The sequence below is a fragment of the Lottia gigantea genome (genome assembly GCF_000327385.1).
Source record: "Lottia gigantea unplaced genomic scaffold LOTGIsca_3, whole genome shotgun sequence".
NCBI lineage: Eukaryota > Metazoa > Mollusca > Gastropoda > Lottiidae > Lottia > Lottia gigantea.
The window spans coordinates 97532-121177 of record NW_008708986.1 but is presented as its reverse complement, the minus strand read 5'-3'; the positions used below and the strand labels follow the sequence as shown (position 1 = coordinate 121177).

The window sequence follows — 23646 nt, the reverse complement described above, 5'->3', positions numbered from 1 at the left end:
CATCGCAACATACAAATTTATTTAAAATTCGTAGAATTTGATGCTTGCTTCACTTTTTGTCTGCAATCAATACTAGCTATGATCATATATTTCTTTTACTCTTGGTTGTAAATATGCGACGATTGTTTGTCAATGGCTATGACTTAGTTGTTACAATTACAAATTGTCAGCAAACTGTTGGCTTGTGACCGAAACAACAGCAAATTTACAAACTTTTGGAATTTTAAACAAAAGTAGGAAATTCTATTCTCAATGATTTCTACTAATAAATATACCAGGAAGTAGACCAATTTTTCATTTTAAACAGTTCTAAATATAAATCTCTTTTCCGTATGACAAAGCCTATCCTGTTATATATGTAAACCACTAAAATTTTCTCCCTAACCTTTGAGAAGATGAATCAGGAAATATATGGACTACTGTTCATATGGTTTATTATCAAAGCTATCATGTTACATCAATGATTGATACTCTATCAATCAGTTACCTATCATATTATTATCTATGTCATCATTGCACAACTCAGTATGGTGAAATCTGCATATATCTCTCTGTCAGCTGACTATAATATCATAATGTCAATCTTAAATGTTTCAAAATATCACTATTAGGATAGAAACTGGGTCAAAATCATTTAAAATTAAATGACATGTGCTTTAAAATAAACAATGCCAAGTGAAGTACAAAAAGTAAGATTTTACAGATCAATGTACAGTATCTTTGACTACAGTCTTTAGTACAGAAGCCTTGGTTCCTTAACCCATCTCAACCAATATAAATAACTTTTACACGGCAGAGGTTGAAATATTCAAACTCACTATCTCTATCTTAACCAGAATTGATCCTCAGACCTCCAGGTTAGCAAGTCTTAGGAATCTAGAGATCACATATGACATTAAAGATGGATTTCCTTATTTTTTAGTGTTGAATTAAGCAAACTATTTGATTAGGTTTTTTTAATAAATAATCATGTATTATTATTCATATCATTGTGTTCTTATTGCATATAATTAAGAGTTTTAACCCATCATAACTGTCCATGTATGTATACTTTTTGCCCATTCATGATCGGTCAGTCACTGGAATTTTGTTGTTAATTCTCTTCTTATTTATATAATGAAAATAAGGGAGCCCATCTTTAAGAGCAGTATGAAATTGATCTAAGTTTTTTGAACATTCTATGTCACATTGTATTAATAGAGGAGATGGATATCATAACTATGCACATTAAAAATTCTTTATTTTTAAATATGGTTTAAGCTTCATCCAAACTTGAACCCTGATTCAGTTAGCTGTTGGATAATAAGTAGGAGTTTTTTCTTGAAAGAAAAAGCTTTGCATGAAGAGTTTCATGTAGAATCAAACAATATTTTGGTTCTTTAGAAAAGCGATACTTGACAAAAGTACTTTTGAAGTGATTATGTGGTTCATTTTTTTTGTGGGAAAACAATATAAATTTATAAGTATATCTGTAAAAACTATCTATTTTAAGTATAATTCAAGTTTTAATAGAAAAATATAAGTACAACTGTAGGCTATAACATAAATAACTTAAATCTGGTGAACCAGAAACATGTTACATAGAGAGTAAAGATTTAAATGAGCGTAACCAGATTCTATGATAATGAGAATAAACCAATCATCAAATTTCAGTTACAGATATAACATACTACTGTTTCCTCCAGAAAACCAGACCTACCTGGAATGTATTACCAAACTATAAATAAAACATTCCAAGAGTCTTTATTCCTTTGAATTCAAATTGAACTGAATTTATGGCTCAAGGCACATTTCTTTAAATTGAGTGAGTGTATTTCAACAGCAGACAGGTGTTCAATCAGCTGCTGATTGATAATCAGGTCTAGAAATAATCTGAGGGAAATCAAAACACAACAGCTCTTCTAAACATACATAATATTACAATATATGACAAATTTGAAAAACAAGATAATTTTGTTAATGAATTTTCTGTGTTAATAGGTGTAAAAGACCTTTCATCTAAACATTGTTATCACAACAATTGATCAATAATATTTCAATAATATGCACTCTATTTGGGATAAGATGGTTCTACTGGAAGTCTGATCCTGTCAAATAAAGAGGAAATAGCCCAAGTACTTTGTGCCATTGACCTAGTGGGGAAAATAAAAGTTTCAAATTCAGCTGTAAATGGTGCAGTGAATACTTGAGAAACGATTTATTTCATGCAAGGTAACTTTTGTTATTTTGGTATTGTAGCCTTTCATAGTAATCTGAATCTGACTTAACACATTAATATTCATTAACATATTATGTGATGAGCACACTTTCATCCAAGAAGATCCAAATGTTAATGAGGGTCCATTGTCATTAAAATGATAACTTGTTTATTCTTTGGTTACTAAGTTATTCTTTTTAAAATACTGGATTTATTGGCTATATAAATAATTGCTGAACCATTTCAAAACTTTATCTTTATGAATGAATGAAAATGAACAAATAAAGAGTTGGTGTCTCCTTAAACTGCCAAAACATGTTCTCCTTAAAGTAACTGAAGGTCAAGTAGCACAATAAAGACTAACAATAGTTTGTATGTGAACTGTATTCAGTGTATTATATATAGGACAGTGTGTTTAACCCCTCAACAATAATATAAAGAGAGATTTGTTCGCCAATAATGATAATGAAAGGTATCAGTAGTTATCACCAGTGAAAATGATAACATTGATACAGGATACATTGATACAGGATAGTGTGATGTTATGTAATACTCTCTCATTATCCTATCATTATTTCACTACTTTAAACATACTGGGCCATATTGATAACAATACTTTACTCAATACTGACTACTTCTTACTGATAAACACTGGTAATGTAAGCTTACCACTATAATGTCTCGATTAACCTTACACTCACCCTTTTTCTTTAAGTCAATTAGGATTGAATCTGTTCATGTCAGTTGATAACATAAAAGACCTGCTTGAATAATATTTTAAGAAAGAAACAAACAAACATCTATATTTTACAAGCATAACAGCTTAGGTTCATAATTGAGGATTCCTTCTACCAGCTGGTCCTTGCTCAATCCTTTTGGCATTGATCTTTCCCGGATTATCTGTACCCATTTACAACTTGGTCGACTGGAATCATGAATGAAGATAAATTTCACTTGCCAAGCGAGATTGGAACACACAGCCATCCTTTGCTCTACGTAACCAAATGACTGAAGAACCAACTCTCTAATCATTTAAACTTAAAGGCTTCAGCATCAATTCTTCGAATAAAAATTCACAACTTTACTTATAACATATAATTTACAATTCTTATAATGTTAATTGGAATAAATCTTAAAAAAGACATGCCCTCTCAAAATATAATTTTCTTTGAAGGTTATCAAATTCAAATATTCTCCAGAATTGAGATAAGTTCTCAATTAGGTCATAGTCATTAACTGATAGCTAAATATATTGCAGTGAAATTATACTTGTCAAGCTGTCAGAGTAAATTAAAAACCATCCTGAAATATTCAATGTCTTAAAAACTTAAAGTAAATCATATAACTTTATGTGTTGACCTGGATACAACAGCAATAAAAGTCTTTTGTTGTGCAGAAAGTCAAGATGTCACTTGACAGAAAATTCAACAAGACAAATTCAAGTTAAACCAATTAAAAAAAACCCAAGATAACAAAATAGATTTGAATAAATAAAAATCTGCTTGTTAAGTTTGAACTAAGGTGAAATTAAAAGTCAATGTTGATACATTCTACCTTTATGTCATTATATTAGCCCTGAACAGAAAAAGCAATGATTTTAGATTTTAGTTATTACTAATGCCTGATGCATAATATAAAATTTTGTAAATCAGGTCTTCAGCATATATTGGGATTTTGTTTTTGAACTTCCTCTGGCCATCTTACTATGAAAGAAAACTTGGACTATCTTTAGCCAATGTTGAAGTATCAGGCGATAAAATTACCAAATTTAAACTGTTTATACTACTACAATTTTGAGAGTTCTGAGATAGTTCTATTACAATAGTGTAAATGATTTGTTGTTTAATTTGTTAATTGAACTCTTCACGATAGGTCTAGAACCATGCGTAAGAACGGTTCTTGGAATGCTCAACCGTTTACCAAATGTTAACTGTTCCGTTCTGAGAACTGTTCCAAGACCACCTTGCCTCAGTAGTCTCAAATTGGAACTGTTCTCAGAACAGTAGTAACTATTCTCAGAACTGATAATTTTTGTAATTGAAACAGGGTTATAGTTTTTTGACATAATTTTACTATCTAGAAGGTTGAACTAAAGCCCTGGCAAAATATAGATTGTTTAGATTTGAAAATAATAGGGGTGGTAATGAAAGAGAAACATAAGCTTACATGTCAAACAATTAAATATATGTCAAATAAATAACTGTGACAAAAGTAGTTAATTGTTGAATACTGAAATAGGAAGTTGTTTGAGTTCTTGTTTGTCTTTTTTCTTCTGTGTTGTATGGAAACACCCTATAACATTCCATATTTTTAAATATCATATGATCTAAAAGCAGAGTTAAACTGAATTTTATTGTAAAACATTTTGAAGATCTGATGTTTTCTGACAATTTCAAGCAAACAATGACATTAAATAAATAACAAGAATGGTTTTACAAGTTGTGAGAAAGTAGAAATAATTTTATACAATTCTCATTATTCTGAAGCTGGTGCATACTCCCTCCATGAGAAAGATTAATGCCAAGAGGCATTGCCAAATATCAGCAGGTAAACAGGGTCTTCATGAATCTAAGAATTGTTTTCCATATAACTGTTTCTTTTTCTTTCTTTTCAGATTTGGCTAAAACGGACACAAAACATTCTAGAATCCCTCCTCTACTCTTTAGGCTTGGCAGAAATGTGAATAAAGTTTTACAAGGTCAAAGATTTTGAGAGTTAAATTCCATTCATTGGCAAGAAACATAATTTAAATGATAAATTTTTAAAGCTACTCTCCTTAAACAGCAGGAAATTGTGAAATTTGAATATTAAAACAGTAAAGATACACATCATTAAGTACAGCAATTTATATTCAGGATTATAAAATGTGAGAAAGTGAAAGTTATCTAAATACACTAGATGTCTTCAATAGACACATTCTTTAAACAAGTGGTTTTATAACTATTGCCAAAATTCCATCTCCTACTATTTCAAACCTCTCTACCTAGTCTACACCACAGATTACCTGCCACTCACAATAGTACCTGGTAAATACTATGATCTGAGGTTCAAATGTTATAAAACAACAACTAGTCTTTTAACTCAGTTAACCAGGATATTTACTTAACACATATAACTAAAATGAAAATACATCTGCTCGAGCTTTCATCAAACCATGTTTAAGCTTAAGCTTATAATAGATATAAAATGCACAACTTGAGATATAGGCTACAGGCATCAATAATCCTTTATTCATCCTTAGGTCAGAAAAAGGGAATGTTTGGCCTTCAGCATATAATAGTTAGATCTTCATTCACACATTTTTAATTCAAAGTTTTAATAAAATATGAGACTGCAGGCCATTATTGTCTACATGTAGTATTAAAGCTTATTTAACATAAAATTGCCACCAATCAATAAATTGTGAAATAATTAACAGAATAGAGAAAAGGTCAAAATAAAGTACTGCAACGACTTTCTCCCACTTAAAATAACTGAATAACTTGTAATTTATAAGACAAAGCTTATTCCAACACCAAGGGTAACACAGAATAGATTAATTAGGGTAAAATGTTTACTATATCAAATTAAAGAGCAGTGTTCAAAATTGAAGCTATTATTAGCATGTGATCCATATTCCACACCAGATCTTATCCTGAACCAAACAATTCTAATTATTGTAAAACGACTGCAAGTCATGTGGATTATTTTCAATAAAGCAATAGATGGAAAATGTTTTACATGAAATCACTTGCTTTATTATATGAAAAAGAGGTGTTGGAACTGTACCATGAAGTTCAAGTAGTATGACCAGAGTTGAAGACCTATCTTGATTCAAGCTGTAGTCATATTCACATTAGAGCTGCCGCTTATCATACTGTATAAAAACAGGGTCCCGCAAATACTATTATTTAATTTCAGATGTAGGTTTGGAAGCAAGGATGATAACTTTCAAAATAAATATTTGTAAATGGTAATATTATATACTAGTCAATCCCTTAAAATCCAATGAGTCAATGAGAAAACAAAGTATCCCTGTAATCCTACATGACAAAATAAGACAATCATTTCCTAATGACACATAGTAATACCTTTCATTACCTTCTTAAATCTTATATTTGTCAAGGATACAGATGAATGTCTATTATGGAAATTATGAATACTTTTATTTGCCATGTTGTTTGTAATCGCTTACTTTGATTATTTAAAAAAGGTTTGTAAGCAAATTATGATACCAAGTTATTAAGTAGAACTACACAAACAGATCATAGTTAAAACAACAACTACATTCAAACTCAATAAAACCCAAGGTATGAAACAAGCAACTGTTGTAACATTGATGAATCAAATTTCATAAGAGTCTTCGAGTTAGGGCACTGGCTGTGTGTCCTAGCATACAAATCCACTGTAGTCTGTAGGCCTTGTCAACTGTCACCGTCAACTCATGATGAACAGATTACAATTCATTTGTCAGTTGTTCTCCTAATCGTTAAAAATAAGCTGCAGGTTGTAATCTTCATGATCAAATCCTTTGTGGGACACATGAATCTGGATGAAGCCCATACATCAACATTCACTAAGCCTGAAGTGGATGCTAGCAGACAAAATAAATAAAAATAATTTTGACACTCACTGCACGGAATATCTTCCAAGCTCCCAGCAATTTTCTCTCTGGGGGAGACTTTGTCATCCATCCGGAATGCACTACTTCATGATCAACTTTATTCATATCGTGGTGCCTATGTAAAAATCCTAAGTACTTATTAAATAATGATGATTTAGTTTCCATGAAAGGGCCGTAGTATTCCTACCACAACACACCATTTTGCTCCAGATTAACAACTATCTGCACGTCATCTACGTTGTCACAACTATTTGACTGAAGCCATTTTATTATCGTAATCATACGTTAAAGAGCCAGTGGGAGTAATATGAAAATTGACCAATATTGTCATCCATGGGGGGACAGGTTCGCCATTCGTTAAACCAATAGTATTTTAATCTTAGGAACAGGATTTTTGTTGCAGATGAGCTAATCAGTAATATTGCTCACTGTTGAAATCTTAGCCTTCGTGTTAAATGACGACTTTTGTGAGACTGTCATAAAGACATCTTGTAGAAATAGAAAGTGAATCTTCTAGTTTGAGCTATTTGCGAAGGAATTATGCCATTTCTGTACATTTCTAGTAGTTCTAAGACTATTTACATATATTCTTAACCCAAATCAACCCCCAAAATGACGAATTTGTCCTTACTGACAGTAGAAAATTTAAAAAAAAAAAAACAATGAAAGTGTTGGTTGACAAGGTTCTTCAACCTGTATAAACTTTTTGGTACAGAATTAATCATGAATACTAAAGAAAACATTGAGAGTAATTTCCGAGTAAGTCAATACTTGATTCCTGCTACGTTTTTGTTGGACAGATGGAAGAAACGTTATTTCAGCTGATAAAAATAAAGATTCAGTGAAGACGAATGTATTACTGAAAGAAATCCAAGACCAACAATTATGGTATAAGACTTTAATGCGATTTAGAAGTGAGAACACACGGCAATATTATGGAATAAAAATTTTTTTTTAAAATAAAACACTTTAACGTTTCAACACGAATTAAAAAAAATTACAATATAAAGGGTCAGGAAGATTATTTTACATTTAATTTATTTGTCAATATTTGTCTTATTGAAAACAAAATCAATTTCAGATTTTCGTTATGACTTTTTCATCCGGATGTACAAAGGAAAATTTGATAACTCGTCCCTTTAAATAATTTTACTGTTAACCGTACGAAAATTTGTACACATATACATTCTATTCTTATCCTCGTAAGAACTGTCCAATGATTGGACAAGGAACGGAAATGATACACGGTCATCATAATAAGATTCTATTGGCTGTCTGATTTATCATTAACCAATCATATTTTATCAACGGATTTCCCTTACTATTTTTAGAGTTTAATATGTCATCGGGGTAATTTCCTGTGAATTCTTATCAAGCTTTTATGAGTTTTTATAGATAAGATATGATTTATTACCCCTTTTATAATAATATTATTCACCGTTCCAGGTATGATACATTGGTTGATATATTTAACACCCTTTAGTCCAAGAGAACTTGAGGCTGAAGATACGCATTATTTAATGAGAAATCTTTACTGTCACTGATACTGATATGTTACAATATGTGCCAATAGTTGTAAATTCTGTCATTGTACAACAGGTATTTTGACTGAACTTACTTTTATATGTTATAACTATTAATGGCAATTTCAAAATGGGAAATGTACTGGGTTATAGATGGATAGTTTTATGGTGTAGGCTAGATTAGGTAGGCCTATAAACATAAGAGGATAGGCTAATAGTCAGGGCTTAGGATATTTAGATTTACAGGCGAATGCTTCAAATTCCTATGTGAGATGGAGAGCAGGGAGAAAAAAGGCTATCGTCATATAATTAATACAATTTCTGTTACTGTTTTGTTTGAACATAAGAATGTGTACCTTCATCTGGTAAAGCAGATATTTTGACGAGTATAATGAGTTCCACCCTACAGACCAATATTTTATTTAATCATAATAGGTACCCTTAGATCTAACATTATGTTTTACATGTCAAGGTTAACAGTGGCAAGTTGTGAGATTAGTATAAAAAAAGATTAATTGTGTCAAAGACATATCAAGGAAATGGTACAATATTGCATTAATATCTTATTATGCAATATCAAGAAGACAAATTGATAGGGTTGTAGGTTATTAGCATTGACCAATATATACCTTATTGTACCAAATAGATAAGTGACCAAATTACATAATTATTATCTTTTATTGTTTTTTTTTGTTCACTTATTGTTTCTTAAGTATCACCAAATCTTTGTAAGTTTTTTTTATCATATAATCATGTCCAGTTATTAGGTGAAATACTGATGAAATCAGTTTTAGAAAAGACCTATATTAACCAGGTAATGAAAAAAATTACAGAAATCAGGAAGTAGGAAAAAGGATGTGAATTAGTATAAGCAAAAGTAATGGGAAATGTAACAGGATGGTATTGATTAATTTGATAAGTAAATCTTGTGATTATATGTTGTTTTGATGACAACAATAAATAAATCTATAGAAATTGGTGGGAAAACTCATGGTTTGTGAAAATAACCAGTTAAAATTTGATGTAGTCTCATGATAATTAATTTACGAAATCTAAGTTTATATATAAGTAACACTTGTATTACAAATAAACAAAACTTTTGATTCCTTTTTGGCCTAACCTCTGTTACATATAGTACTTGAAATACCTAGAAATATAGAATTTGTGTAAAAATAAGATCACTGTAAGGAAAAGAACTAATAATTTCAAAGTGTTAATTAGCTAAGTTAAATTGTGGGATTTTTTTTTCAGCATAAACATTCAAAATGAAAACAAGAAGTAAAATGAAAATGCGTTAAATTGTTTGGAACTGAGGTTTGTTCTGATAGAAAATGGCAGAACCTATGGAATGGTCATCAGGCTCATCAAGTATGGAAGAGAATAGTAAATGGAGTTGTGTCATGTGCACATTTGAAAACAACGCACAAGACCACAAATGTCATGTATGTGAATTTCCCAAAAAGGGTACTGTTTCCAAGACAACTAGTGATTCAAGTCAAAACAGAGAGAACTCAAGACCAGAGAATGGAGCTGTTAATAAAATCAGACCAAAGAGTGAAGGAGATGCTTTAACAGGTGCTAAAGGTAACAAAAATGAGTGGAAATGTAAGAGATGTACATTGTTGAATTCTGCTGGATCTGAAAGGTGTTCTGTGTGTGAATCCCCAAGAGTGATTAGGATACCCACATTGCCAGATAATATAGATATAGCAGCTTTTAAACCAAAACCACAACCCTCACATGTTGCTCAGAACCCATCATCAGACAAACAAGACAGTCGTACCAATGTTATTGCAAGTAAACCTGAAATTAAACCCAGAAAACCCCTTCCTGACGTACCAATTTGTCAAGTCGTTCGTGTGAAAGACAAAAAAAAACAATATGTGTCAACAGCTTCCAAAATAGAAATAAATGCAAATTCTATTTCAAAAGATCAAGAACCTTCAAGCAGTGATCCAGCCCCAAAAAGTCCTATAGAATTCAACAAAGACAGTGTTAGATATCTGAAACCATCTTCTAGTAAAACCATACCTATTTCTCAAGACAGTGCTACTTCTCAAAATGGCAGCATTTCCTGGGATTGTGGTCAGTGTACATTTCTGAATGAAGATGACACTGATCTATGCTGGATGTGTGGGTTTGGAAAAAGCGAGTCCCAGAATATTAGTTCAGGTATGGAGTGGAAATGTCCAAGGTGTACTTTACATAATAAACAAGAACAGACAAAGTGTTCAGCTTGTGGAGTTGGTAGGAATTCTGATAAACCAACTCGAGAAAAGGAAGTATCAAAAAAAGATGACAAAATGAAGAAAGAAACAGATTTGTCTCAAAATAAGAACAATATTATCAATGAAGGAGCATCAACTTCCCAATCTATTTCAGACAAATGGCAGTGCTCATCTTGTACGACTTTGAACAATATGGTCGACAAATCATGTAAATCATGTAAAAATGTAAAATCGAAAACACACAAGAGAAAGAAACCGCCCAGCCCTAGTCTACCAGGTACTCTAAGTCGACAAGAAAGTTCACTGATGGAAGATTTATTGAAATTAGAAGTCGAGGAAGCTCTGGATAGATTGGAATGTATCAGACTGTTCTGTAAACAGGTGAAAAAAACTTTTCAATGACTATTAACTGTCAATGTTATTGGCTTTATAGTAACTTAACTAAATGACTACATAAATACTATCAAGGCTTAATTATTTTGAAAAGCAAGAGACACAATTTGAATCCATGTGTTGTTCAATCAGATTTTTAGAACCATGACTAAAGGACCTCCTGAAATTTATTTAAACCTCATTTGATTGTTCATTTCCTGATAATTGATATTGTAAGCTCTATATTTAACTTGTGATGAGTATTCTCTAGAAATATGGAAAGTTACTGTGTAAAATCTGTATCCAATTGAGGTTGATTTTGCTTTAGGATTTTCTTCATATTCTTTTATATTTCAGAATAAAGAGGTATTTGTTGACGATTCGTTTCCTCCTGCTCCTAAATCACTGTATGTTGATCATAAATCCAAACTGGTAGCTAGAAATATACAATGGTTGCGTCCCCATGAAATCACACCTTATTATCAAGATGAGAAGTCATTAAAGTGGGTTATTTATAGGACACCCATGCCAGAAGATATTTCTCAGGGAATTCTTGGTGATTGTTGGTAGGTCATAGCTTGAATTTTTTCTACTTCAATAATTATGCTTACAGTGATTGGAGTCTGTAGCAAGTTATAACCCAATATCCAGTGGTCCAAAATGGATTGTACCCCAAATTGTACCCCACTTCCATCATCTAACAACTTATATGATTCCTATATGTTTTTGCCCTAAAATATGTGTCAGAATGCAAATAATCAATTCTATTTTTAACAAATTTTCTTTGTTGAGAACCCTCTCAGACGTTCCATGGGAGGTTTGCGCCTAAGCTCTTTAAGTTCATAGAGCTGCCACATTTGGAATCTTAACCTTGATAGTTGCCTGCCTCTTATTTGTACCCTCAGTCTCTGAATACTTGGGCTGACACTGACACTTCTGAGTTTGTCTACTTTGCCTCCCATTCAGAGAATCAAATAGTACATAATGTTATATTAAAGATGTAATTGATGATTTAAATTGTACTCTAGAGTGTAAGGGAACTGTTATTATCAGTAAATGCTGTATAAGAAATAGAATTAAAGTCTTTTGAATCTGAATATTTCTATGTTGATTTTAGGTTTTTAAGTTCATTAGCTGTATTAGCAGAAAGACCAGAGCTAGTAGAACGTATTATATTGACTAAAGATTATTCATATGAAGGTGGATATCAAGTGAGGTTATGTAAAGATGGAATGTGGACTGTTGTTTTAATTGATGACTTTCTACCATGTGATCAGAATGGAATGCTGGTATTTTCTCAGGTAACAGTTGGTGGAGATCTCTCAGATATAAATTTTAGTTCTGCATTTTATTTAAGTACAAGAAATCCAGTTGTCTCGCTTTTAATTTACTTGCTATATATGTTTAGTTTATTACCTAAAGTATGTTTACATTAAAAAAAAAAATATATGATATATAATTCAAGATGACTGGAAATGGACAAAACATTTCAATTTGATCAGTTTCTTATTTTTGGAAAGGAATTTTCCTATACTAGTTTTAATATTTTGTTTGATGTTATAAGTTTAACTAGTTTGTACATGGTTGGGTTTTTCCATAAATATCAGTTTATATATTTTCTCAAAGATATTGACAGTGCTTAACTCCATTATCATGTTTCCAAATGAGTATAGTGTCATGTTTGTCTGAAATGAAATAAAAATGGACATCAGCAGGCCAATGTAACAAACACTTTTGGCTTGTAAAAATGGTATAAGGCTGTTTTGATAAGATTCAATCAATTATTTGCTGATTTACAAATGATTGTCTTCAACTTTTTGTTTCTTGGTCATTAGCTGTATTTTCACTACAAGTATGAAATTTTTCCCATTTTTTTCTTCAGGCTAAAAGAAGACAGTTATGGGTGCCTCTGATAGAGAAGGCAATGGCTAAGTTACATGGTTGTTATGAGGCTCTGGTTGCAGGAAAATGCATTGAGGGCTTAGCAACACTAACTGGTGCTCCTTGTGAAAGCATCAATTTACAGGGTATACAATATATTCATTATACTAAAAAAATAATACACGTAGTTGTGAAATAGTCAAAAGAGAAGCGTTGAGAATTATTGTTAGTTCTACATGATAAAGAATTTGGGCTTGTTAAGAAAAGTTATTCAAAGCACAATGATTTTTATGTTTGGATGAATCTTGCAATCTAGATTGCAATTCGAAAAGCTCATTTGAACTTTGTTCTGAAAACAAATGATTAATGATATTCTTATGTTAATGATTTTTTGTAGGAGATTCAACTCAGGGAAGAGTTATAGAACCTGATTTAATCTGGGCCAAGTTATTAAGTTGTAGAGATTTAAAGTAAGATTTTTTTATGTATAATGCACACAGAGAGTTTATGTAGTATTTCTGTGAAAATTTGATTATGAATCCTAAATATGACACATTCTTTTTCCAGATTTTTAATGGGAGCATCATGCGGTGGAGGGAAAATGAAAACAGATTTTAACCATTTTCAAGAACTAGGTTTGAGATCTCGACATGCTTATTCTATATTGGACGTACAAGATGTGGAAGGAAACAAGTAAGGCTTCTGAGATTACAAAAATTAAATTTTTAGGTTACTTGATGTGCTCAATGTATGTTATGTTTTGGTGATAAAGGATATAGCTGAAATTGAGATTTAACTAGTACTTAGAGCACTGTATCTCTTTGAGTAGGAAATTGACAAGGCAGTTGTGCACCAACTCAAAAGTAGTATTTCATTTTCTGCACATTTTGAAGTATGTGGTCTGCTTCAAAGTAACAAAATTGTTTAAAAAAATAGTCTCCCTTCATACACAGGTTAATCAATTTCTATTATTATTTTTAAATTATTCCTGTTAGTAGACCTTTCTTGTTGTAACAAAATAATTCTCTCATTGTTTTGTACAGATTATTACGATTAAGAAATCCATGGGGTCGATTTTCCTGGAAAGGTGATTGGTCTGATAAATCAAGTAAATGGCACACTATTAGTTCTACTGTACGAAACAATTTAATGATACATGGTGAAACCGAAGGAGTTTTTTGGATTTCATTGGATGATTTACTCAAGTAAGTTAAACATCTTTGAAATTGGTTTTTATTCTTAGCCAGCTTGCAATTATGCAAATACTAGTAATAGGTTATTTTGATTAAGCCCAAAAATATCAAATTTTGGATTGGTTATCAAGATCTTTATGGTTAACTTTCATAGCCTGAAACTTTGATGTTTTATTTCCAGATGTCATAACAGTATTGATGTGATTTTTATCATGCAATTTTTATTTCTAGATATTTTAACAGTATTGATTTGATGTTTATTTCTAGATCTTTTTTTTTTTTATCTTTTGTGATACTCATTTCTTGATATTTTAACAGAATTGTTGTGATCTTTTTTTTTTAGATATTTTGACAGTATTGATGTATGTAAAATTAGACCTGATTGGAGAGAAACTAGAATACAAGGTGTTTTCCCTAGAAATGCTATGGAACCAATGAAGATTGTAAAATTGACCGTATTTTATACCACAGAGCTGGAACTAGGCCTGTTTCAGGAGGGAATTCGGTAAGAAAATTTGCTTCCCAATTAGCCATACCACGAAGCAAGCAATACAAGGGAAATTTCCCTGGGCAGCAATGTTAGCTTGAAATTCAACATTGCATTCAACATACCTTTTAATAAAGCTTTTTTTTGTTTCACAGTGGTAATGAGAGTACAACATTAGACCTATGTCTAGTTGTCCTACGTGAAGTTAAAAATACATCGACAGCAGCTGGTCGTGTTGTAGGTGGAAGTAAACGTGAATTAAAAAGTTTTATAGGTTGTAATATGATGATAGAACCAGGAGAGTATTTGGTCATGTGTCTGGCTTTTAACCATTGGACACTTGGTAAGTTACTTTCAACATACAATTCATGGGAAATTGAAATGCTGAATGTCTGTTTTCATTATTTGGGATTCAAAAAGATGCCAAGATATGTTTAGTGTTTGAAAAGACATCTTTATTTAAATTCCAAATAACAATTAATGAGCAAACTTCATTCTGCTGTTTTAATAGTAAAGTGCAAATATTTATGTTTTTTAGGTGCTACAGATCCCAAGTAGCAGTCCATTACATCATTATGTATTATCAATACATAGTTCTAAAGCTGTAATGGTGGATGAGATTACAACTTATAGAAATAGACTATATGAACATATCTTACCTGATGCTATAATACAACTCTGTATTGCTCATGGTCATGCTCAAGAGGTAACTAGCCTTGTTTTAAATTGGATTGTTTACATAATGCTAAATTCCTACATTACAATAAAGAGATGTCAGTATGTAGATATCAATCAATCAATGTAATACATATTCATTTGCATACCATTTAATAATTTTGTCAGTGTAAAGTCTTTTATTTAACACACTCTGATGGCAATTTCACTTCTGAAAAGATTTCTGCAGACTTTTTAGTAGTCTTATATCATTTACACATTATATATTTTATAACCTTCTGTTGACAGATAAGAGATGGAGTAACATTATATAATCTAATGAATGGATGGGCCGGTGGTATTTTTATGGTTGAAAACCGGCTGCCACAGAATTATGTCCAAATATGGTGTGAGTGTAATGATAGTAGTAATGTTGTATCAACAAGAGGAGAATTAGAAACTAAAGATGCTGTTCCAGCCCTCAGCAGGTTAGTTAACTTTGCTCAGTTTTGTGAAGCAGTAATTTGATGTAATTGTGATTTCTAGATATTTTGATAGGATTATGTGACCTTTATTTTTAGATATTTTGATAGGATTTATGTGATCTCTATTTTTAGATATTTTGATAGCATTGATGTGATTCTTATTTCTAGATATTTTGATAGGATCTATGTGATACACCAGATACTCTCCTGGTTCTATTAATTTTTTTATTTTAATGAAAGACATTTTTTTGTTGTTATTACAGACAAATATTAATGGTGTTATCCCATTTAGAAAGAACACAACCATATCATTTATCCCGTGTTATAAAGAATAGATTATCAACCAATCAACCAGGGCTGGGTAACTGGGGTAGTCCTGTCTGTAATAATAGTCCTTCATTGTCACCTACTATAGCTTTATTTCATTCACCAAGACCACTGTAATTCACAGTGGACAACTTATTACCCTAACTTTCTCACAATGGTTACCAAATTACACTATTCATGGAATTTCTTTACTATTATTATCATATTATGTCATACAATTTGGTTTCTTCCTAAACTTTGATAGAAAATGAAAAAATTTTTTGTATCAAAATGTCTTATTCAATACTATGATTTCATCATGATTTTGTAATACCGTTACATTTTGATGGAGTGACTGTGTATCTGTTGTTTTAGAAATGATTTCAGTTGAATTTGTTTTTAAAACATTATTGGTATAAAATGCCAATGGTAGAGTATATTTGTGCACTGATTTGATTGTCTAATTATGCTATCTCCCTTTCTTCGCTGTCATAGAAAGATCAAGGAAAGATTTTTTGGAATGACTTGAAGACTAAATTGTTTTTGTGTGAAATACAGACAGTCTTTTGTTTGTTTCTTTAAAAATAGACAATGTTGTTAATGGTCAAAACCAATGTCTACTATTTTGATATTCAGATTTGCATAATTTCATATATGAACTGTTGTTGGATGTATGCAAATATATATTGAACAAATCAAAATGAGAATAAGCATGTGAAACATGTACGATTTTATTATTGTGATCTCAAGTGAATAAATATTTTACTTGCTCAAAAAAATATGCATGACAACGACTTTACATGTAGAATTTGTTGATATCTATCAAATATTTCAAGGTTTTAATATTTTTATGTCATGATATGACCTCAGTTTTATTTTTGAATATTTTAATTGATGGAAACAAACATGGTTTTCTAATAATGTCTTTATTGGTGTACTTTTAAGTCTTTGGGAATTTTTATTGTGTTATAAACCTAACTAAAAAGGTTTTCCTAGCCTTAGTGTGGGACACTTACAGATTTAAATTTCTCAGACATTCTATTTCACTAACCACAGATATTTGATGTGAAATCAGACGAACAAAAAAGGCATAAATGACCCCTATACACATGCAATGGGTATGAATCTCTAATTAATCCTGTTATGAAACCAACAAGACATTACATTTGAATATGATGTTTGTTTGTCATCACTTTCAGGGGCATGGTTTTAGACAGATTTAAGAGATGCTTTTTCACTTTTCAATTGAGTGTATTTAATCTTCATAGTTATGCAAATTTTAGAAATAATTATTCCCATGCTATCAATTAGACCATGCCCCTGAAATTATCTAAATAATTACACTTTAATATATATATTTGGGTGAAAACTCATATATGAACCTCAGAATTATGAGTATTTTAGATCTCTGTAGAATTGTCCCATTACTGTAGATTCCCATTATCCCTTATACAAAATAATCGATTTTTATGTGTACAATTTTTGTATGTATATACGTATATAACTTTTTGATTCACAATCTTCAACATTTGGTAGATTGAATTTTTCAACATAAAGATAAATGTTGCATTGCATGTTATTAAAAAAAAATTTTATAAACATTTTTAATAGCTATATAGACCAGTAATAATGATGCTAAAAATTACTCAATTGAAGCTTCAGGATTTTGGGTTAATTTTAAAGGTATACTACCTCTTAAGATGACCAAAAAATTGAAATTTTTAAACATTGCCAAAATGAGCTTTTGTTCATCCATTGACTAAACTATACAACAGAATCCATCTATAATCTAATAAATCCATACAACTAAGTAATAATTCATTAAACTTAGTAATTTTGAAACATTCTTTGAAGCATTTTTCAATGATTATTTAGTTTAATAGATATATTTTCTTATATTACTGACCAAGTTAGAGACTTATTTATCCAGTTTAAGAGGTAGTATCTTCTATGTTTTGTATGTTTACAAGATAAAAAAAAGAGGTAGTATCTCTTTAAGCTTGCTACTAACATCAACATTCCAAACTAAAAGGTTGTGTTTAAAGAATTAGAATAAGCCTATATATTGTTCATAATATTTTTGATGAAAAGCTGGTAATTCCATGTTTCATTTTGTATTTCATGGTTTTTTGTACTCAAGCATGGATGCCAGTGAATTGTATCTTTAAATATAAATATTTGTTTGATTTTATGAAAATTTTAAAAGTTTGACAATGTGTTATTGCGAATGTTAAACATGACTGATATACATGGCAATTTTGTATACCTTCTATATTATGTTCCTATTCTGCATGTATAAGTAAAGAGCTCAACTGATATTGAGTAATTTTTAATTTTTGGATGAAAATCGTTTGGTATTAATGGTATTATTTGGGTAGTGTGAGTTTTTGATTGAATTGTAGCACAGTAGATGATTGGGAAATGGGTTCGATTGTCATCTGCTAGACAGTAAGTTGCTTTGAGTAGTGCTTGATTTTCTACCACTTCAAATGAGCACAAAACTGGTCTAGCTTAGCTTGAAAGACTTATGCTACCCTTAAGTCAGACGATTTACGGAATTGATATTTTTCTGATATGAAAATTTCTTTCAAGATATTGGTTGTGATTCCAGTTTAAAGCACACAAAATTTTTGACATTTATTTTTATTGTTAACTGTCTCAAACTAGAAAAAATCCAGTGATTGACTGATCAGACCTCAATTTTAATGCAAACCATTTTCATTGAGTTAATTTAATAGTCACATTTTTGTATGTGTATTTTTTTTATTTGCTTGTGTCAAAATTTTTCAATTTGTTTTGTTTTTTCTGCCTGATTCCTGTAATTTATCTTTGGTTTATCATCAATAAAAGGATACATTTTGATAGGGTGAGAAAAGAAATTCTAAAATTTCAATACTGTTATAATGAATTTCTGGACATTTTGATAATCAGGGATGATATATTTAAAAAGTATAACCATTTGGTATATGGTGCATAATTTGATTTTAGAAGTTGAAAAATATTTTCAGCAAGATAAATGAAAACTCTCACCACAAATGTTCTCTTTTAGCTTCTATATCTATCCTTTTGTTGAGATCTTTAAAACTCATTATATATATTACTTTGTTTACTATTTATGTATCATGAACCACATTTTATACGCCCACATGGAAATGTGGACATTATATTGCCTTTGGTCCATCCATCTGTTCACATTTGTTGCTACAGTTTTTATCCGATCTTGATGAAACTTGGTATGCATGTGTATATTGATGAGATCTCGGTCAAGTCTGATAAACGGTTTTGCAGTTATTGCCCATGACTTAGTAAAAAACGTGTCAAATTTTGCTTGTAGGCACAATAAAGACTAGTGTTTATCCAATCTTGATGAATCAAGATATGCATGTTTATTTTGATGAGATCTTTGTCAAGTAAGACATTGGAAATAAATAATCGGATGAACAGTTTCAGAGTTATTGCCCTCATGTGTACAGCAATGAGACATTATTCATGTTTGAATTTGATGATTATTTGATGAACTATTTCAGGTTTTTGCATTGACTTATAAATATTTTGAAGAGTTTTTGAAAATTCATTATTAAGCCATTAAAGATTTTGTTATCTCTGACAGCTGGCAGTGGGCATCTGTTAACTTGCTTTGCAAGCTATCTTTATTATAATTTAGTCACAATTACCAAAATATATATTTTTAAATATTCACATTGTAAAGTGTTTGATTTTTACTTTTTTTCTGTGTGCAATGTCTATATTTCAATCAAATTGGAGCTCTTGTAATTAAAATTGCCTGGAAATTTAATACAATTTGAGACAAATCTTGAAAAACAGATTTTGAGAAATGATCCTTCAAGAGTGTTTGAGTCTTTCAACATTTAACCCTTGAATCATTTATAATGAATCAAAGAGTATAAAACTCGGTAATTGCAATAATAATACAAAAGTTAAATTATTTGATCCCGATCCCCCTATGATGCACTTTTTGTTTTTAAAAATTTAGAATTTGAGTAAAAATTGAATATTTTAAATATAATTTTGTCTGTGATATGTTTGTATAATTTATTTTTTAGTATAATGGAGGTTTGCTCAAATCAACCTATTCAATTTGAAATAAATCTTTGGTGTTTCTGTAGTTATTTTCAATATTTACTCTTCCTTTTCCAAACCTGAACATATATTCAGGAGTATCAATACTGAAGATGGGGATATTTATGATGTGATAGAATTATCTAGTTCATCTATCAATCATTTCAAATAGAAACTACCTAAAATATTTCAACCAAACTCTGAAGCATACGCCCAAAAATATAGCCCTGTTCGGATGGAATAACGGAAAATTTAGAGACAAACAAAATGTCATGGATTAATACTGCAGCATGAGCTTTGATAATTCAATCAATTAAGGTCATTAAGGACACGGTAAGCATTTTCAAAAATTTTACATATAGATGGTAGAAAAAAGATAGTAGACCACAGCCTTATACGCCCACCACTGCATGCGTATGGTAAAAATGAAACATCCATTTTAAGTTTCATCAAAATCGATTGAAAACTAAGAGAGTAATAGCATATTCAAGATTTTGGGGCAAGGGGAATAACAGTCGAAAATATCTCAAATTCGAACTTGATCCTTGTTTTATGAATATGTATACACATACCGAATTTCATTTAATTCCTTCAAAAGCTCTAGTTTTTAGAGTTTACGAGCAATTGATGTTGATAGAAGCACTTACTGTATAGAGGTTAAAGGGCGATAACTCCTCAAAACTGATGTAAGAGGCCTAAGTCTTGAAAAAGCCTTTAATTTAATCAGAAGTAAACTAAACTTTCTCAAACCTTTCCATTTAGGTCCAATAACATCCATTTTAAGTTTCATCAAAATCGGTTGAAAACTAAGAGAGCAATAGCATATTCAAGATTTTGGGGCAAGGGCAATACCTCTGCTTCTAAGCTTCGAAAATAGACCAAATTCGAACTACATCTTCGTTTTATGAATATGTATACACGTACCAAATTTCATTTGATTCCATAAAAATTTTTAGTTTTTAGAGCGTTTACAAGCAAATGTTGAAGGACTGACAAGGGTGCCGACAATATATGTCCACACAGAGAGATGTGGGCGTATAAAAGGCAGAATGGAAGTCTATCTTCTTTTAAAATATTTGACAGAAATAATAGTAAGAGTATGTTTGAGTTATGAAAATGAAACAAAACAATTCTGCAGTATATTTTTTTTTACTAATGATACATGTATATATACAATGAAGTATGATAATGGTACATCTACAATAAGAATGAAATCTATAATAATAATAATAATAATGGTTTCTTGATTGATCTAATTGGGTTATTTTGAGGAATAAGTCATATCTGTAACTTAGCACTATAAATCTGATAAATTTTCATTAAAAATATAATTTGGAGACAAGACTTATTCCCTCAACATAACAAATTTGAGAATATTGCAAGTGGAAATACAAATGACAGTAATGTACAAAAATAAATAAAATGTAAAATCAATTTTATTTCATTTGATTGAAATAGATTTGATAGAACATCAGGTGGATTTGATAAAATAAAATAGAAATGGGTCACTTGGTTACATAATGTTTTTCTCTGTTTGACTGTGCCACATTTGATTTCACAACAATTTATTTCTGTAAAACCTTCACTGATATAGTTTTTTTTTTCTCATCCATTTGTTTCAAAATTATGACTTAATTCTAGTGCCCATTTAATTTTGTATAAAAAGGAAAGAGTAAAAATATTAAATAAAGTTACTCTGTAAAATAACACAATGTTGATAAAAACTAGAGCTCTACTACTTGTCAGGTTTTTTAACTGTAGGTTTATCTCCACGACACTTAGGACAGTACCACTTTCCTTTAGGTTTGTGAGATAAGTTAACACAATTGAAATGAAACCATTCAATTTCACATTTGTCATTGTCACATCCGATCATTTCACCGTAAGAAACCTGGTCACATAGACAGTACCGTGGTTCATCAGGGTCTATTGGAGGATCAATAGGGGAATCTGACCTCTCTTTCTTCACTTTCCTCTTTTTCTTCTTCTTTCCAATATGATTATCCTTTTAAAAAACAATATGATACATTATAAATAGATAAAAATGAAATCAAATTAAATATGATATTGGTCTAAATAAGCACCAATTCAAAATAAAGGTGTATCAGATCCCCAAGTGAAATAATTTTGTATACTTTACACTTAGTTAACAGCCAGTAAAACTTCCAACTAAGAGAGTATGATATAAAAGATGGTTTTTGGGAAAAATGATAGTTGGGAAAAGATAAAACTACCTTGTCTTCAATATCATTATTTTTCTGACGTCTCTGTCTTTTCTGTCCTGATTTTTCTATTTTTTCGTGATCATTATTTCTTATTTCTTTTCGTATTACTGAGTATTCTTCTCTATCTAATTCTCTAGGTCTGTGAGCTGAAGGATCTAAAAAAGAAAACCAAATTTAACATTATACAATGTATATCATAAAATTTTTATTTTACCTTGAAGCAATATAGATTGCTCAGTCTAATGTTTGCAAAATAAAATTTTAAAAAATTATTAGCCTACCCAAATTTTCTCTATCCATATCTAGTTGTCTCTGTCTGTTTTCTATTATATCTATTATGTTGGACATATAATGTAATTTTTCATCACCAATTTCTTGACATTTTATTAATGACCTCTGAATTCCTAAAAAAGCTTTATTTTTAGCAATTGTCTCTGATGCTGGATTTAAGTAAGTATCGTGGAAATGATCCATTTCTTGTAAAATATCTGAAATGAAAAATTATATCCATAAATTACAGCATCTAAGTATATCTGATGCAAAACAATGTTCCACTGTATGTCATTTGTATTCTGATGCTTTCAAGTCAATAGAAGTATAAGGTTTGAGGATTTAACATTTCAAATAAACACATTTCTCTAAGTTCTCTCCAACAAATTACCTGTGAAATTGGCCTATATTTTGGACTCGCCTCTACAAAATCGTACCTCCAAATACTAATTTTTTTATGGGTAAGCCTTTTGATCTACCAAAACACAATCTAAGACTCCCAGTAGTATTTTGGAGCTGATAGTTCCAGTAATGATTTGTCTTGTGGTCTGACTATCAATGTAAATTACGGGTAAAAATCCCTTTAATCATGAGTAAACAAATGGTTTCTTCAACACTAAAACAATCGTGGATCAATCCATTATAAACGAAGTCTATAATTATGTTAATATTATTGAAAACTTCAATTTATCGAAGAAGGTTACCTCTACATTGAATATCTAGTTCCCGCAGAGCTGTCACACATCTTTGTAAATCATCGGGTAAGCTCTCCATCGTTTCGAGGTAGTTTTCGAGATATGTTGCTGAACACAACGCCTCCACGGCGGCCTGATTTAGCATAGTCATTTTGGTCACAGCATCAAAGAGTTTCTTTCCTTCAAAAATCAACAATATTTATCCACTAACATTCGCAAAAATCGAAGTATAAAATACTAAAACATGAAACATTTCGCAAACCGCTGTTCAAATGTAAACTATGGCGGCTTAAAATATTGGAATTAACAGGTGCTTTCTCAATGAAAACGAAATATTGTGTTAAAAGATTTTCCATATTAACATCTCCACATTAGAATTAGATTCTGATTTTTATGATCCAACTTATATTTCTTTCTAGGTCTAATATTTTCAATCAATATCTTAAG

The 23646-nt window shown here is 30.7% G+C and overlaps 2 protein-coding genes across 2 annotated transcripts; one reads left to right on the top strand and one right to left on the bottom strand.

The window, feature by feature from the left end:
* Window positions 1-9723: 9723 nt before the first annotated feature.
* Window positions 9724-16067, top strand: LOTGIDRAFT_104705 (hypothetical protein; the record flags this gene model as incomplete). The annotated part of the gene is made up of 13 exons (XM_009057049.1): window positions 9724-9993; window positions 10804-10932; window positions 11281-11489; window positions 12041-12224; window positions 12806-12950; window positions 13202-13274; window positions 13372-13497; window positions 13848-14009; window positions 14341-14502; window positions 14640-14874; window positions 15032-15190; window positions 15448-15626; window positions 15887-16067. The coding sequence occupies 13 exons, from the start codon at window positions 9724-9726 to the stop codon at window positions 16065-16067; spliced, it is 2214 nt and encodes a 737-aa protein (XP_009055297.1).
* A 5686-nt stretch (window positions 16068-21753) lies between these two features.
* Window positions 21754-23488, bottom strand: LOTGIDRAFT_182053 (hypothetical protein; the record flags this gene model as incomplete). Its single annotated transcript, XM_009057048.1, has 4 exons — window positions 23209-23488; window positions 22516-22722; window positions 22241-22389; window positions 21754-22014 (listed from the first exon to the last, which is right to left on the bottom strand). Coding segments are annotated over exons 1-4 (759 nt in total), but the record flags the coding sequence as incomplete, so codon positions are not given.
* Window positions 23489-23646: the final 158 nt, after the last annotated feature.